Source organism: Myripristis murdjan, chromosome 12 (assembly GCF_902150065.1).
Source record: "Myripristis murdjan chromosome 12, fMyrMur1.1, whole genome shotgun sequence".
NCBI lineage: Eukaryota > Metazoa > Chordata > Actinopteri > Holocentriformes > Holocentridae > Myripristis > Myripristis murdjan.
Window position 1 is genome coordinate 30,243,411 of NC_043991.1, and position 16,782 is coordinate 30,260,192.

Consider the following 16,782-nt stretch of genomic DNA (forward strand, 5'->3'; position numbering starts at 1 on the left):
TATAAGTTGGGTGTTTCAAACAAAAATTAGTCCCCCTGCATGTTTAAAAAAAGTTTGTAGCAATTTTACATTGCAACAAACAAGGTACGTTGCAATAATTAGGCCAAACATTAAAAATCACTGGTACGGTCCTTTAATATTTTCGTTCTTGTCACAGCATGATAAGAAGAGCTCAAAGCTCATGTGTCTGTACAGGGGGCAGCTCTGGAACAGGCCATCATCAGCCAGAGACCCCAGCTGGAGAAGCTCATTGCAACCACCGCCCATGAAAAAATGCCCTGGTTCCATGGCACCATAACCCGAGAGGAAGCTGAGCCAAGGCTTCAAAATGGCACCCGCACTAATGGAAAATTTCTGTAAGGATTTTTACAATTAACAGTTCTTTGATTTTTACTATTAGTTTTGTGGTGCTGTACAGGGTAGGGCTCTGTCTCACAGCAGAGGTATTTTTAGTGCTTGTATTCTTAGCAGTTCCCATAAATGCTGTTGCTTCCTGAACACCTGTACACAATTTTAATGCAATGTAGAGGCCAGTAGAGGCTGCCAGGCCCCTCAGCAATAGGTTCATGTGTTATACTGAGAATATTAATGTTTCAATCACTTATGACTCTACCAATATATATATAGGTTAACCTACCACTACACTGCTTAGCAACTCATCAGTGGTCACAGTATCATGAAGATCTGCTTTGTAACTTGAATATTGCTCGTGGCCATATTACTGGTGCTTCCAGTGGTAGCAGTGTGTAAAGCAGTGGTGCTCATCTGTGCTGTCAAACCACACGGGTGTGGTGTGCAAGAGGCAAAGCTTCAACACAGCAATACTGACCCGCTGTTGAAGACAGTGAGTGAAGAACATCAGATCACACATGAGGAATCCATCACATAAACTCCCTTGAAGAGCCAGCAATTGTTTACAAAATAAACAATACAACAGTCAAAGGGGATGCAAGCAAATAATTCAATACATTTTCAGTATGTGATTAATCGTGATTAATCAAAGAATTTAGGGTTTGTTTTGTATAGACCCCAGCAAAAATCACACATCATCGTTTTAATTGCTCTTTCAGATGAAAATTACAATGCAAAAATGATAGCAGTATGATTTTTTTTTTTTTAACCATATCGTTCAGCTCTATTTGTAACCACATTAGTTGTGAAGTGAAGAAAAATGCTGCGAGAACTGAATTTCCTGCGTCCACATGTACTGTCCCACAAAGTGTGTGGAAACATTTTACTTCTTGCTTTGCTGCATTTGAACAGCTAGCAGTGGTGTTGAGTGTGTGGAGTATTTATAGTAGATGAAGCTCAGGCTGAGAGGCATGGTCTCTGCTGAAGAGACACAGAGAAGTCTGTGGTTTCCGCTGTGACAGTTTGCAAAGGACTTCCTGTAGCCAGAGAGAGCTAGAAGAATGACAGCAGGAGATTAAAGCTGGCCACTTTATCTTTTACACTGTCATGAACCATTTACCATAGACATCTTTGTCTTTCCAATAAAACATTTATTATAGCTTTTAATCATTTTTGTAATTTTTACAGGAATATTGCAGAATATAGCATAACGGACAGTGCTCTGTTCTTTATATTAAAATAAACTTTTTCCTAAACTGGTCATATTTGTGTGCAGGTATTTATGATGATTTTGGAATATAGAATAATTCAGTGGTTCTCAAATGTGGGAATGGGTAGCCCTATGGGTACATTAACGTACTGCAGGGGGTACGTAAGCTTTTTTTTTTTTTTTTTAGTGTTGATTTAAAACATATCAGTCATGCATGATTTCTAAAATAATAAGCCTATGCTATAATGAGGTCAATAAAAATGTCAGTGTACCACATTTTATATTCAGCATTCCCTCTGGTTTTCCAGAAGATGTTACAATTTATGTTTGTGGTTTAAATCTGTTGCCGTGGTCGTTGGGCGAGGACGTTTGTTCACTGTGACCAGGGAGACAAGACAAATAGATTAGTGATTGAAACGGAGCAGCGATACAGCTGAGAAATAGAAGCAAAAACAGAAATAAAATCTCCTCAGTGTCAGGTTGTTGTTTCACACACTGATGGAGCTGGGTTCGACCCCTGCATAGAATTTTTTTTCTTATCTTTTTTTTTTTTTTTCTTTTTTTTTTTTTTTTGCACTGGTCAGGGGTTACTTGGCTGAAAAATATTTGAAATGGGGGACATTATCGAAAGAAGTTTGAAAACCACCAGCCTAATTGACAAAATATAAGTTCAATTTGTGACAGTTGTGGCAACTGTATTAAAGACTGTCATGTACTTCTCTGCTTTCCCATCCATATGAATAGATATAGATCCATCCAGATAAGAGTATTTATCTGCTGTGCGAATCTGTGGCAGTAGAAATTAACCGTTAAACACTTTTATGGGAAACTTTAGCTTTGCAGTTCCCTCTGCACATATCCTTTGGGATATGACTGGCTTTTTGGAGGCTGCAGTCAGTGTCCTGGTGGGCTGAGATGTGGCCTGCAGGCTGGATGTTGAGTATCCCTAAACTATGGACAGTTGAATACTGTGTAAATTTTGGGAGGAATTGGTCATTGGGGGGCGCTATACCTACAATTTAAAAAATCTGAAAATATTAATGAGGTCTTGTCATGTTATAACTTACTCATAGATATGTGTTGGCCACCAGATGTTTCATCTGCTCATTACTAACAAGTTTTTACAAGTCTTCATGCCAAATGCTTCAGCTGTCCATTCATCACTGAGTTCATTTTCCCGCTACTCCTCAAAATTTTATTGTAACTTATATTGGGCACAATTTACAAAACTATTTGTTTTGACCAAATGTAGTAGGCACATGCACTGTGCACATGCAACCTTGTCTCCTAAAAGTTACATTCCCATACGACTAAACTGCATTCTCTGAATTATAGTTAGCACAGCTATCATTTTGAAAAGACATGAAGTAGATATTATAGCCTTAATCATGTGAACACTTTGTCATGTGCCTTTTATTTAAAATGGAAATTTATTTTTGCAATGATGCACTGTGGAAACCTGGAGAGAAAAACAAACAAACAATAAAAGAGGAAAGAGTTATGTAGCTTAGTTTTTTTCCCAGTTAGATGGATAGGCCGAGTACAAGTTTGCACCTCTGTGCTGGGCATTCACTTCCTAATTTTACTGGGGTTTCATTTCAGCACAGTGTCAGTACCAGCTGAAATATTTCACTGCTCTCTTTCAGTACACTAATTATATTTATTGTTAATAAAGGGCTTGATAAATTAGATGGGATGTTTTTTTTTCTGTAATGTCAGCAACCTCGCGTCCTCTGATTTGTGTATTTTTTCTCATGGCCTCTGCTAATCTATTTCTCTGCTCGTTCTGTCTGCAGACTACGACAGAGGGATGTGAGCGGATCCTTCGCTCTATGTTTGCTTCATGAAGGACTCGTCAATCACTACCGCATTGATAAGGACAAGGCTGGCAAGCTCTCTATACCGGATGGCAAGAAGTTTGACACCTTGTGGCAGGTTAACACAAAAACCTATAACCATATTACTGTGGCTGGAATTCCAGTACCTGATTTAAGTGTTGCTAAGTGATGTCCCCCTCATGTCTCACTGACAGCTAAGGCAGTAGCTTATGGTTATATCAGAAAGTGCAATACAAAAAATAACCATAATATATTTGTGAGAGTTGATAGAGCTGTTGGTCAATATTTACAATATCAATTACTTGACCGGCTGCTGAGATTGATTTTCATGTTTCATACACACACACACACACACACACACACACACTGGATTCTGATAGCAATGGTCCAGTAGTGTCATAGAATTACAAATTCAACTAAAAAAAAAAAGAGCGGGAAGAGAGAAAAAAAACGAATGAGCTTGAACTTAAACTGTTGATGTCCCACACTGTAGACTTTGACATGTGAACTACTGTTTTCCCACAGCTGGTGGAGCACTATTCATACAAACCAGATGGCTTGCTCCGAGTGCTAACCGAGCCCTGTGCGCGACCTGAGGGAGAAAGCGGTAAACACAACCCCACAATTAATGGAAGCATGTATAGAGCATTTTGTAGACAGTTCTACAACCTATATGTCCAGGCTGGTCTCACAGAAATACGTGAAATGACCACGACTTTCTTAACAACACATTACATGGTGGTGTCACAGAATGAGTTCTGTGATTTGTTGTTCTGCATTTTGTTCTATCCCTCATTAGTAAACCATTAAATGAATTTTTTGTTTAACAGCAACTATTGGACGGCCACCCTTACCACGGGATCACCCTAGAGTAAGTTGTGTTTTTTTACATTGTGTGTGTGTGTGTGTGTGTGTGTGTGTGTTTGTGTGTGTCTGTTTATGTTTATATTTATTATTTGCAAAGTTAAAAGATGATCATAGACTACGAACAATATTACCAAGAAAAAACATGCAGAGGTTTAAAAACCCCGCTGAATAGTTACAAGACATCTTTAACTGAGCACAGTAATTAAAATGTGGCACAGCTCATACTACTACTACTACTACTGCATCTTGTAATTCATAGTTTTTATCAGATAGAAAATAGTATCAAGAGCAAAAAATAAAAAATAAAATTGTTGATGCAAGATCTAGATCGTTAAGTTATATTTTTTTAAAAAAGTAAAGGGACCACGTATTGAGCCTTGCGGTATCCCACAAGTCAGATTTAGACAGATTTAGAGTTTCGATTTTTCGGAAGGATTGATAATTGAAAAAGGTAGAATGAGATGGTATTGTAGGACAAGTCAAGATGTATCTGTTGTCCCTTTAGCTAATGTCAGTCCAAGTAATAATTACATTTGTTTGTTTGCTATTTGAGTGGGATATGTAAGTAAGTCTTAACTGCTTACTCCCACTTTGAACTGAGAACATGGAACTCTTTCTCGTAAAGATGTATGTAATAAGTGATTTATTATTGGCCCCAGATTTTCTTGGTGTCATTGCTGAATGGTGTTACTTTTGCTTGATAATGTTGCCTGTGTGTGTGTGTGTGTGTGTGTGTGTGTGTGTGTGTGATAAAGTTGCTACACACACACAAAGTCTTTCATTGCTCAAAAATTTTCAGATGAAAATTATTTGCACATTCCTCTCTTCATCGTGTTCTCTCAAAGTACTGTTTCATACACTGAATGGGTTTTGAGTGTTTTTGTTGAAGAAACATAAGGTACCTCATTATTAGAAATGGGGATTCTGCAGAATATCTACCAAAACGGATTTTCTTTGATGCCTGGTCGTATCAGTTGACTCCTTGTTATTGTATGTTGTCTGACAGCACACTGATTACATCCTTTCAGAATAACTATGAACAAACATTTTTAACACCTTGGTAAATGACCTTATTCTGGCATAAGAATGCCTCCTTTTTGACCTGTCCAATTACTAACATGCATACACTAAGGTGAAAAAAAATTGTGGTGTGTTTGTGAGTGTTTTCCACTTCCCATCATTTTCACACCATACATTGTATTTCACAATGATACATTGTATTCTTTGAGAGACAGACGTTAACCTGTGTTTACCATACACATTTTTTAGACTGTGGCCTAACATTTCCTCCTCATCGCTTTTTATGATAGCAATCATATGCATGAACATAACATCACAACATAATCTACTTATAACTTCTTTTAAATTGTGGTTTCTAGCAAGGTGCAACAGGTGGATTTTTCTCCAGACTCAGAAACTACTCTGTACCCATACCTGGCCGGAAAAAGGTGCACTAACCACCCCTGCCTCCTCACAAACCCTCTTCCTGATTTCTAACAGTTGTGTGCATAGCTGTCCCAAGTGTGATCCTGCTTAAATGTGATTGGTTATCTGCTAATTCACTCCACAGATGTACTTGGGCTCCATTTACTTACCTTCTCCCTCTTACAAAATCTAAAGTGGGAGCAGAGAGCTTCACAGTTGGAACTGACTACACACACAAAGTTATTCAATGCAGTGCAATCTGTGTTTGATCATTTTAGCTAGCCTACTTATGCTAGCAATTTCCTACAATCCCAATTTGTGCAATTACAGCTGGCAAAACAGTCAACACTCGACACGCAGCACAAATGAGTGCTGTGTGACAGTGAATAAGGCTGTATAATCAAAATATACTGTGGATTCATTTTGACAGTGCTGATTATTATCCCAGTTCTTCTAGGCTTCGGAGCCTTGTGCAGCTCACTTGGTCTTTCTTTGTTTCATTTTTATTTTTATTTTTATTTTTATTTTGTCTTTTTCATTTTAGTATATCTGGCCTCTTAATTGAATGTAGCTGCAAAAACAAACAATAGGATTGCAAGCCTTTCAAGAACTATGTAGTGTTCTGTCCAAAAAACTACGGCACCCTTGAAGTGGAATGAAAAGACACTGTTTGCTCATTTGTGCACACTGGATACACTTTGTTACCTAACTTTAATAGAATAGTAGAATACAATAATGATAATAATAATAATATTAGATCCTGGTCATAATAACCTTGGTTACCCTTACCAGCATCAGATTCAGATTCCGATTCAGAATACTTTATTAGTCCCAGAAGGGCAATTAATTTTTACAGTCAACCCGTCCATCATATGTGAAATCACAAGTGAAATAATCCACATGTGGTTTTGGAACATGTTTAATTATTTCACATGTGAAAAAACAAAGTGAAAAACTGTCAAACTGTGAAAAATGTGTTCCAAAATCACGTGATTTATTTCATATTTGATTTTCAGCCACTTGTGATTATGTCACATGTGAAAAAGCAGCATGAAAATCATGTCATCCAAAATCACGTTTTTTTTTTTTTTTTTTTTTTTAATTTCACATGTGATTTCATGTTTTTTTGCTACATGTGGAAATTGTAGTTCAGAAGCCAGTCACATTCAGTTCAGTTCAATTCAGTTTTATTTGTATAGTGTCAAATCATAACAAAAGTTATCTCATGTGAAAAGGCATATTTCACATATGAAATTTCCTAAGGGCAGTATCTAATATTAAAGTCCCCATGAAATGACCTCACATAACTTCTACTTCCTGTAAAACTGAATATCAGTGGCATCATCCTGCTCTAGTGGGTATTCATTAAAATTTTAACCAATAAAACCTTCACAAATCCTCTCTCATCCTCCTATCCCTTCAAATAAAGTGGTGTTTCTCTTCTAAACTGAGATCCCATTGATTAGCACTAGAGGATGATCTTCCCCTGCACAATGTCCCACCCAAACACCCTGATTCAGCAGGAACTACAAAAATCAAGACAGTAACAGTCCATTTCATGAAGTCTTTAATTAGTGCTTTGTGTTCTTCTACACAACAAAAAAGGTCAAACACACAGTTCAGCTTCATACAGATAAGTTGTAAAGCAGCTGCCCTCCTGATAAATCCTGAGCTCCATCAGAGCTGTCTAAAAAATATTTCAGAAGCTAAAAGTTTCATTGTGTTTCCCTTGTAGAGTTTCCTCTGTCCTGTCAAATTTATAACTGCAGTTTTTAGTTTTGCTGCTTAAATGTCCCACAGTATGCATTGCTGTGACATTAATGCGTGCATGGAAATGTTTACAATTACTGAAAGCAGCCGCTCTAATCTTCAAAGTAAATGGTTAAAACACTCACACATTAATACAACACAAAATATAGAAATCACCTGGAAAGCTTGTGCTTTGCAGCATAATTAAAAAAAAAAAAAAAACAACATATCCTACAGAGACAGGTAGAGGTGCAGGTATCTAAATCTGCCTCAAATAATTCATTGAGGTGGGTGGTGGGTGGTGATTTATTGTATTATTATATGATTTACATGTGGATTTGGATGACATCAGAGCCAAACTGTGCATCGCAACCAGCTATATATAAGGCTGACAGAATCTGCTCTTTCATAACTCAAGAAGGATACGTTCTTCTAATACTGCTATTATTAATTTTGAAAATGTTATTTTTGTTCATAACTTGTTCATGGTCAGTTACAGCACAACAGCCTGGTGCAGGGGCTCATATCATGATGAGCTAACAAACTGTATCTTGTGTGCACAAATGTGTGTGTGTGTGTGTGTGTGTTTCATTGTTCTTCTAAGGCTCCGTACTCAAGTTGTATATATTCAAATAGGATTTTGACGTGAACGTGCTCCCCTAACTAAAACATACAGTTCCTAAAAGCAGGGGTGTGGAACATTTGAATTCCAAGTCACTGATTCTTCATGTTTACAGGTTCACACTTGTAAAGCAGTCTGAGGAGAGACTTTTGGAGAATAAATTAGTCATTAAAGTAGTTCCATACCCCTTCTTTGAACGCATGTGAATCAACATGCTAACACCTGCATATATTGCCCTCTTACCCTTTGCATGAATAAACAAATCCCCCCTTTCATGGGAACCCATGTATTACAGTGATACAGAAAAACTTAGATGATAAGAGATATTTCAGTGTATCATATTTTTGAAACAGATAAATAGACATAATAATAGTATGCCACAGTTTAATTCATAAAAAGTTGTCTTATTCATGCTTTTCTCTGTAAACAATTAGTCCTCCATGAATGACAATTTTTATTCAATAAGACGGAAAAGGATGTTAAGTGTCCTGGAGGGGATGTTAAATACTAAATGCCCTCTAAAGATATGTGATGTGGACTTGGGAAAAGAAGTATTGTACACATGGATTAATGAATGCTTAAGATGAAAAGAACAACACAACAAATCGTAGTTTCTTGGAGGAATGTCCCTTTATTGCACAGAGCTATTATAAAGAAAAATATATCACTGTAATACAGGATCCATAAAAGAGTGGCACTGTGCTTGAGAAACGAATGACTAATATTTTATGTACCCCTGGTCATTAATTCACGCCACCGCACGTTACTTTTCAGCAGCGCTTAAACATCACTGCTATGAAGCACAGCAGGTCTTCTCTGATAAACCAATGACTTCTCTCACCTCCAGGACTTGGGAAGATCTCAACACAACCAATCATCAAACAGTCTCAATCCTTATGAAAGCAGGGTGCCAAATAACCAAGCAGCCAGCAAAGGTAAGTTGAGAGAAGGATTAGAGTTTCTTTTTGAATATTTATTTATTTATTTATTTAAATTCAGTCAATCTGAATTTTGCTAACTTACTTAAAGTGATACTTAAGAAGCCCCTGAAGGGTCATGGCTATTTTTCTTTCTTTCTTTCTTTCTTTCTTTTTTTTTATTTGGTGCTCCTTCACAATACCTTGTGTGTTTCCTTTGTAATGTTTCCTTTGTGTTACCTCGCACTGATACTGATAGAGTAGAAAAGAATTTTGGATTCTTTTCTACTCTACTCCTCTACTTCTGTCCCTCTAAGCCGTATATCTATTTCTGCTCAGCTGCTCCCAGTGCAGCAGTACAGCGCCCCAGTGTGGATCAGCTCATAGAATTTGACTTTAAACTGGGCATGAATTCTGCTGATATAGTAGTACTTCTCAGTCGGCACGGTTTTGTGATTAGTGAGAGTAAACTTAAATGCATTCACAAATCAAGAGACCTATGGGAGCAGCTTAGCGGAAGTAGACATATGGCTCAGAGGGAAGGGAACAGAAATAGAAAAGTATTGACATTGTCATTGTCATGACTCTTCAGGGACTCCATAGATATATATTGTGCTACTTGCTGGACCATCCAAGTGTAACACATCCACCACGTTTGGTCTCATGGCTCCAAAATGAATGAAGTAGATACAGAACAGAGAACAAAACGATTTTGAGTGGCAAAACAAAGCTTTTTTTTTTTTCCAAGGATGCACAACACATTTGTTTTGTCTTCTGCCAGCTGGTTTCTAAAATAGCGGAACTGTTTTCAGCCGTAGCACTGCCATTGTATCACTCTGTAGGTTGAATATGAGACCAGAGTGCCACTGTGTGGTGACAAAGTGTCAGTGCTATGGTAGAAAATAGTTTTGCCATTTTGGAAACCAGCTGGCTGAAGACACATGCTCAAAACAATTTTCTAGCGTTGTGTCGCCTTTGTGTGATATTCCGAGATTAAATCAGTAAATTTATGAGAAAAAAAAACTCACAAATTTATGTCTATGGATATTCTCATTTATCCAGGTCATCGTTCTCTTTGGGCAAAATTGAATCGTAGGCAACTGGACTTGTATTTGTCTTAGGAAGACATTTCGCCTCTTATCCAAGGGGCTTCATCAGTTCATGTGCATCGGTCTTTCTAGTCCGCACTAGTCTGACTAGTGCGGACTAGGCTTGCAAGTCCAGTTGCTCACAATTTTATGAGAAAAATTCTGAGATAATGAAGTCACAATTTTTTTAAAAAAATTTTTGCCCAGAATCACAATATTGTGAACTCAAACCTGTTAAATTATGATGTACAGTTAGGTCTACAAGTATTTGGACAGTGACACAATATTCATAATTTTGACCTTGTACACCACCACAAGATGGATTTGAATTTATAAATTCAATTAGAACTGAAGTGAGAGCAGTCCAACTAGAAACTCATCCCATACCCCGTATGGTGTTTATTTCTTCCTTAGAGGCCATGCCTATGGACACAGAGGTGTATGAGAGTCCCTATGCAGACCCAGATGAACTGAGGACTTCCGCCGTGGACCGCAGTCATCTTTTCCTGGAGGATGGAGAATTGGGCTCCGGGAACTTTGGCACAGTCATAAAGGGCATCTACAAAATGAGGAAGTATGCTATATTACATCACAACATTCACTGGCTATGGTTAATAACAATAATAATAATAATACATTTTATTTGTTATGGCGCCTTTCATGGCACTCAGGGTCGCCTTACAGTAAAAACAAATACGAAATACTGCATCAAAAGTAAAAAACACAGCATAAAAATATCACAGAAAACACAGCATTAAAAACCTCATAAGAAATAGCATAAAAACATCATAGAAAAAAAAACAAACACGCAAAGTGCATTGAATCAGATGGAGTGAGCAAGTTTGAACAGATGAGTTTTGAGTTTGGATTTAAACAGATTGACAGATGTGGTTTTGCGGAGGTCAAGAGGGAGTGAATTCCAGAGCTGAGGAGCAGAGCGGCTAAAAGCTCTGCTCCCCATGGTAGCCAGGCGGGCGGGGGGAACGGAGAGATGAATAGAGGAAGAAGATCTGACTGTGCGAGCAGGTGTGGCAATGTGGAGGAGGTCAGAAAGGTATGGAGGGGCGAGGTTGTGAATGGCCTTGAAGGTGAGCAGCAAAATCTTATATTGGATACGGCAAGTGATGGGGAGCCAGTGGAGCTGCTGCAGGATGGGTGTTATGTGTGATGACACGAGCTGCTGAGTTCTGTACCAGTTGTAGTTTATGGAGGGGTTTTTGAGGAAGGCCAAACAGGAGGGAGTTGCATTAGTCAAGCCGGGAGGTAACAAGACTGTGGACCAGAATGACAGCTGTGTGAGGTGTTAAAGAGGGGCGGAGGCGCTTGATGTTGCGGAGATGGAAGTAAGCTGACCGGGTTATGTTATTGATATGGGATGTGTAGGAAAGTGTGCTATCGAGGATGACACCCAGACTCTTGACTTCAGGGGAAGGAGAAATGGAACAGTTGTCAATGGACAAAGTGAAACTAGGGGTTTTGGACAGAGTGGATTTGGTGTCAATGAGTATGATTTCTGTTTTGTCACTGTTTAATTTGAGGAAGTTGGATGAAAACCAGGATTTTATTTCGAGGAGGCAGTCGGTGTGGGAGGAAGGTGGGAGGGTGGAGTCAGGTTTGGTGGAGATATGGAGCTGGGTGTCATCTGCGTAACAGTGAAAAAGAATGTGATGTTTCCGGAAGATGTGACCAAGAGGGAGTAAGTAGATGATGAATAGCAGGGGCCCCAGGACAGATCCCTGGGGCACACCTGTGGTGACTGGGAATGGTTGTGATGTGAAAGAATTAAGTTGAATGTACTGAGAGCAGCCGGAGAGATAGGATTTAAACCAGTTGAGGGGTGTGTGAGTGATGCCAGTGGAGAGGAGTCTGTCCAGAAGTATGGTGTGTGAGATGGTGTCAAAGGCCAAACTCAGGCCAAGCAGGATGAGGATGGATAGGAGTTAAGTTAAGGGACCATAACAGTGATTTCACATGTTTAGAGTAATATCTATACTTCAGGTTTCTGCTAATCTTTTCTAGTCTAATCTAGTCTTACTAACACTTCCATGATTCATGAATGCTGATGACTTTGTTAGCTGCTGATGTAGAAAATTATAAGATGTGTGTTCCAACCAAAAGCTAATTTGAAAATTGAGAGATTTTGACCATATGTTGTGAAATCTTTAGCTCCCATGCATGATTAGCAAAATGGTTTGTTGTAATGTAAAATGTGGGGAAATAGTAGTGAAAAGGCCAAACATTCAAAATCACTGGTTTGGTCTTGGTTAAAGTAAGAATCCATCCTTGGATACTTTTGTTGAAATGTTTGATGAATTCAAGGATGTGTTATTTTGTGTTATTTCATTTCACCACTTATACTTTAACTAGAAAGGACTGAGTAGAGTGTATACCTCTGCCAACACAATGCAACTGTTAAGACATGCTAGTACCACATGTTGGATGGTCACCAAAAGTTAACTTAATTAACCTTTGGCTAACTGATGTGAACAGTAAATCAGTTCTTCCTTGCCACATGGCCAACCTTTCCACTAAGAGTCATGGTGTGTGAATCTGTTTAGAGGTTCCATGCATTCTATATATGAAGCCATGCCCACTGTCACTGTCACTGTCTTGCAATAAATACAAGACATTATTCATCCAAACCTTTATTCATACTCAAAGGTTCATTGAAGTTGACCTCATTTTATATGATGTCAACAAAGACTAAATAAAGAAAAGAAAAGAAAAATGAAACAGGTACACTCTGAAGCTGGGAGGTTGTGTGATCATGGTTTGAAATTGTCCTCAGATTGGTAGAGTATTAGGTTTTGTGACTGATTTCTGGGCTGATTTCCCAAGTTCAGGTTGTGCCTGGGACCAGTCATTTGACTGAGTTAGATAGGTACCAAAGTTCCACTCCAGCATCATTGAGATATAAGGTGGTAGGTTGCCAACAAAGGCTTTACACATTATTAAATGTCAATGTAGTCCAATCCACTTTATCACACAGAATGCAGTGGTGTATCGTAGCTGTCACCAGTAATAAATCTGAGTGCATAATGATAGACCTTGTCAAAGGGTTAAAGAGTGGAAGGGGCAGCATTTCTGCATAATTACATTACATCACTGTAGCTAACATTAGCTATCTAATAACAATCACTGCTTGTGCTTGGATTTGAACTAGAGTCAGCTGAGTGAAAGTTGTCATTGTCAAGTACCAAAACCTGACAAAATGGGGGGCTTGTACTTGATTGAAGTCAATCGGAACCTGAACTTTATAATGCCATTACTGCGGTAAACTTCTACCTGTACTTTATGCATTAGGACAGAGAAGCCAGTTGCAGTCAAGATCCTGAAGAACAATGATAACAACCCAGGGATGCGGGAGGAGATGCTGCGGGAGGCCAATGTCATGCAGCAACTGGACAACCCTTACATTGTCCGCATGATTGGTATCTGTGAAGCTGAGAACCTCATGCTGGTCATGGAGCTGGCTGAACTGGGGCCGCTCAACAAGTTCCTGCAGAAGAATAAGTACGTACTCCTACATTGTGCTTTAGTTACCTACCATGAGGCAATTTAGAGTCACTGGTTATTTCCCATTTACACTTGACATGGAACTACACAGTCAGCTAAAGGTTCACTCTAATAAATGATGCTAAATTCACGGTTCAGTATTACAATTTTAACCAGAAAAGCAGAGTTTAAACAAGGTTTAAAATTGCAAAGAATTTCTTAAAGCGCACTCAATTTTGGTCAGATGGAACAACAACGCCTTAGAATAGAAACTTTCAGTCCAAACAAAGCACTGAAAGTGTAAATGAGGTACAATAATAATAACAACAATAATGTTTATGTACATCTTCCAAAAGATTTTGTGATAGAAATTGCTTATAATAACCTTGCATTTTCTTTGATTTAGCGCTCTGTAGTTAAAACACCATAACTGATCCCCTACAGGCACATAACCGTCAAGAACATAACAGAGCTGGTCCACCAGGTGTCTATGGGCATGAAGTACCTGGAGGAGCATAACTTTGTCCACAGAGACCTCGCTGCCAGGAATGTGCTACTGGTGACCCAGCACTATGCCAAAATCAGCGACTTTGGCCTTTCTAAAGCTCTTGCTGAGGAGGAAAACTACTACAAGGTAATGGCTAACAGAGACACAGAGTGATGCATACAGCTCAAAAGAAATGTGTTGATATGGCAAAGTTTAGGACAGTCAGTGCAGCCTCACAAACTCTGAAATAGTGACGAGAACTGGCTCATATGCTTCCCTTCCTATTTTTCATTTGTAGCACTTTATTCAATTTTGTATTATATTATTAGGCTATTATTTTCTTTTATTCGTTTATTTATTGGAGACGTCTTCCTGTTGTTCAGTTCCAAGAGTTTCAAACCACATGGGCATAGAAGGTCATATCTACTTCATGCTGCCGAGAAGAAAAATCCTTTGTGTTCTACTGACTCCTACAGTGCTTGTTGGATGTTTTCAACCCATGCAGCTCAGACAGCAGACAAAGAAAAGGTTCACGCACACAGGCAACTGTACAGAGGCACCACTTTGTTTTTCATTTTTTTCTTTTTAATCAGCAAGGGAACAGAAATCACAAGCCTTCTTCAGTGTATGTATTCAAAATAACTTCATGGTGCTGCAGAAAATGTCTGGAACAGGGATATATAAAGGCTTTTCAGAAAAAAAATTAATGCCACACTATTAGAGACAGTCAATATTTGATTTTATTTATGACACAATTATATTCAGCCCGGGTTTATATTCAATTTTTAAAAAGCCTCTTTTACTCACACAAACTTCATTTCCGGCAAAATCATTTAACAATCTTGATTATGTAGTTTATACACTGTGACTGTCTAGCATTTTCAATATGGATTAATTCACATTAGCTCCAAATTTTTTTTAATCATTTTTCTTTTATATCTGTGCTAAGGAGAAGCTGACCACAAGACTTACAAGTGCTCTTGTTTAGTACATTGTTTGAGGCCTATGCCTTCATTAAGCTGTACAGTGTCGTCCCCGTGAAGTAATTACAGCTGCAATAACTTCACAGGCTGCTAACAGAGGGCCCTACGGTCTCTGTATTTATGTTGTTGGAAGCACCACAAAGCTGGTGCCATGAGTAACACATTTCTTCAAACAAAAAGAAGTATTGTAAAGTAACTTATTACTTTTAAATGTCAGCCATAAGTAATATGTAAAATATCACATTTTGACAGTAAGTTGCCCAGCACTGCACTAAATACTAGAATAATGATACTATGAAAATGTATCTGACTTTTCTGGTTTGTGAGGTTTGTCTAAATTAATGTCACTGAAGTAGTTCGTCCCACATCACTGTTGCATCACAGAAATAATATTCTACTCACAAAACCACCTACTTGCCTAAAATCATGAAACAGCAGGGAGGTTTGACAGCTGCTGATATTCTGTCATATGCCTCGTCCTCCAGGCCAAGGGTCATGGGAAGTGGCCAGTGAAATGGTACGCTCCAGAGTGTATGAACTACTTCAAATTCTCATGTAAAAGTGATGTGTGGAGCTTCGGGGTGCTGATGTGGGAAGCATACTCCTACGGGCAAAAACCATACAAGGTATGAACAATCAACAATAACATAGTATTGACATGAGGGGCATTACCCACCTTTTATATAAATGTTTAAAGTCATGGAAACATACCAAATAGTGCCACACTGAAAGAATTTCTATGACAGTTTTTGAAAGAAAAAAATAATTCTAATGAAATGGTAATTATATATTCATACTAATGGTTGTTTGCCTCATGATAATCCCTAGTTAGAGGATGTAGTTTACTCTCCTTTAACTGTAATTTCTAGAGTGGTTGATACAAATTCACTGAACTTGAATGACTGTTTGCAGTGGTTATTTAGCTAGCTCAGAATAAACTGGCAATTGTGATTAGTTGCTAGAGGGATGCAGGCGGTACGGTGTCTCAGTCCTTGTGCATTTTGATTAAATCCACAGTGGCAGAAACAAGAAATCAGCTCATAATTTTGTTTTCTCATTTTTAACGAGACACAGTCACAGTGAAAATGCCAGACTTCATGTGCTATTTTTGGCTGAAACATATATATTTTTTTATTATTAAAGTTTTGGTTATTTTTCATTCATGCATCATGGTGGGGTCGCAAGGTCATGACACATTCTTTTGCTCTCACTGTGCTGCATTAACAGGGCATGAAAGGAAATGATGTCATGCAGATGATTGAAAGTGACCAGCGCATGGACGCTCCTGCCAACTGTCCATCAGAGATGTATGAAATCATGAGGAAGTGCTGGACATACAAGTGAGTGGACGTCAATTTTGTATTTCGTTCACCACACCACATCATGGTAGCATTGACAACAGATTGTCCTGTTCTTCCCCTGGACGCTCTTTCGTTGTTTGATATTATCAATTTGTAATGTTAAGTGCATTCAAGAAATTTTTGGTGATTTAGTGTTGTAATTTACTTTTTTGGTTTACCCACTTTCCCTGTTACTCATGGGCATTTACGTTCCCACACAGTTCCCTGTCACTGTCATTGGGAACCACCAACATGGATAAGCCAGCTTTAAAAACAAGGTTATCTCCAGTCTTACCCAGGCCATTTCCCTGAGATGTAAAAAAACATTCAGGTCACATTTACCTTTGTGATTATCAGAGGGGATTATCAGAAGGGAGCTGATGAACGTCATACAATATGATCTTAAATGT

General features: G+C 38.4%; 1 protein-coding gene across 3 annotated transcripts in view; it reads left to right on the top strand.

Moving 5' to 3' along the window:
* Window positions 1-16,782, top strand: part of syk (spleen tyrosine kinase) — a 33,172-nt gene that overhangs the window by 14,177 nt on the left and 2,213 nt on the right. For 2 of the 3 annotated variants that reach the window (XM_030065997.1, XM_030065998.1), the window contains exons 4-14: window positions 196-356; window positions 3,358-3,496; window positions 3,925-4,006; window positions 4,230-4,270; window positions 5,646-5,714; window positions 8,910-8,997; window positions 10,482-10,641; window positions 13,371-13,580; window positions 14,007-14,196; window positions 15,518-15,658; window positions 16,260-16,372. In XM_030065997.1, coding sequence (XP_029921857.1) covers window positions 196-356; window positions 3,358-3,496; window positions 3,925-4,006; window positions 4,230-4,270; window positions 5,646-5,714; window positions 8,910-8,997; window positions 10,482-10,641; window positions 13,371-13,580; window positions 14,007-14,196; window positions 15,518-15,658; window positions 16,260-16,372 — 1,394 coding nt within the window. The remainder of the gene's footprint in view (window positions 1-195; window positions 357-3,357; window positions 3,497-3,924; window positions 4,007-4,229; window positions 4,271-5,645; window positions 5,715-8,909; window positions 8,998-10,481; window positions 10,642-13,370; window positions 13,581-14,006; window positions 14,197-15,517; window positions 15,659-16,259; window positions 16,373-16,782) is intronic. The other variant, XM_030065999.1, reaches the window with a different exon arrangement.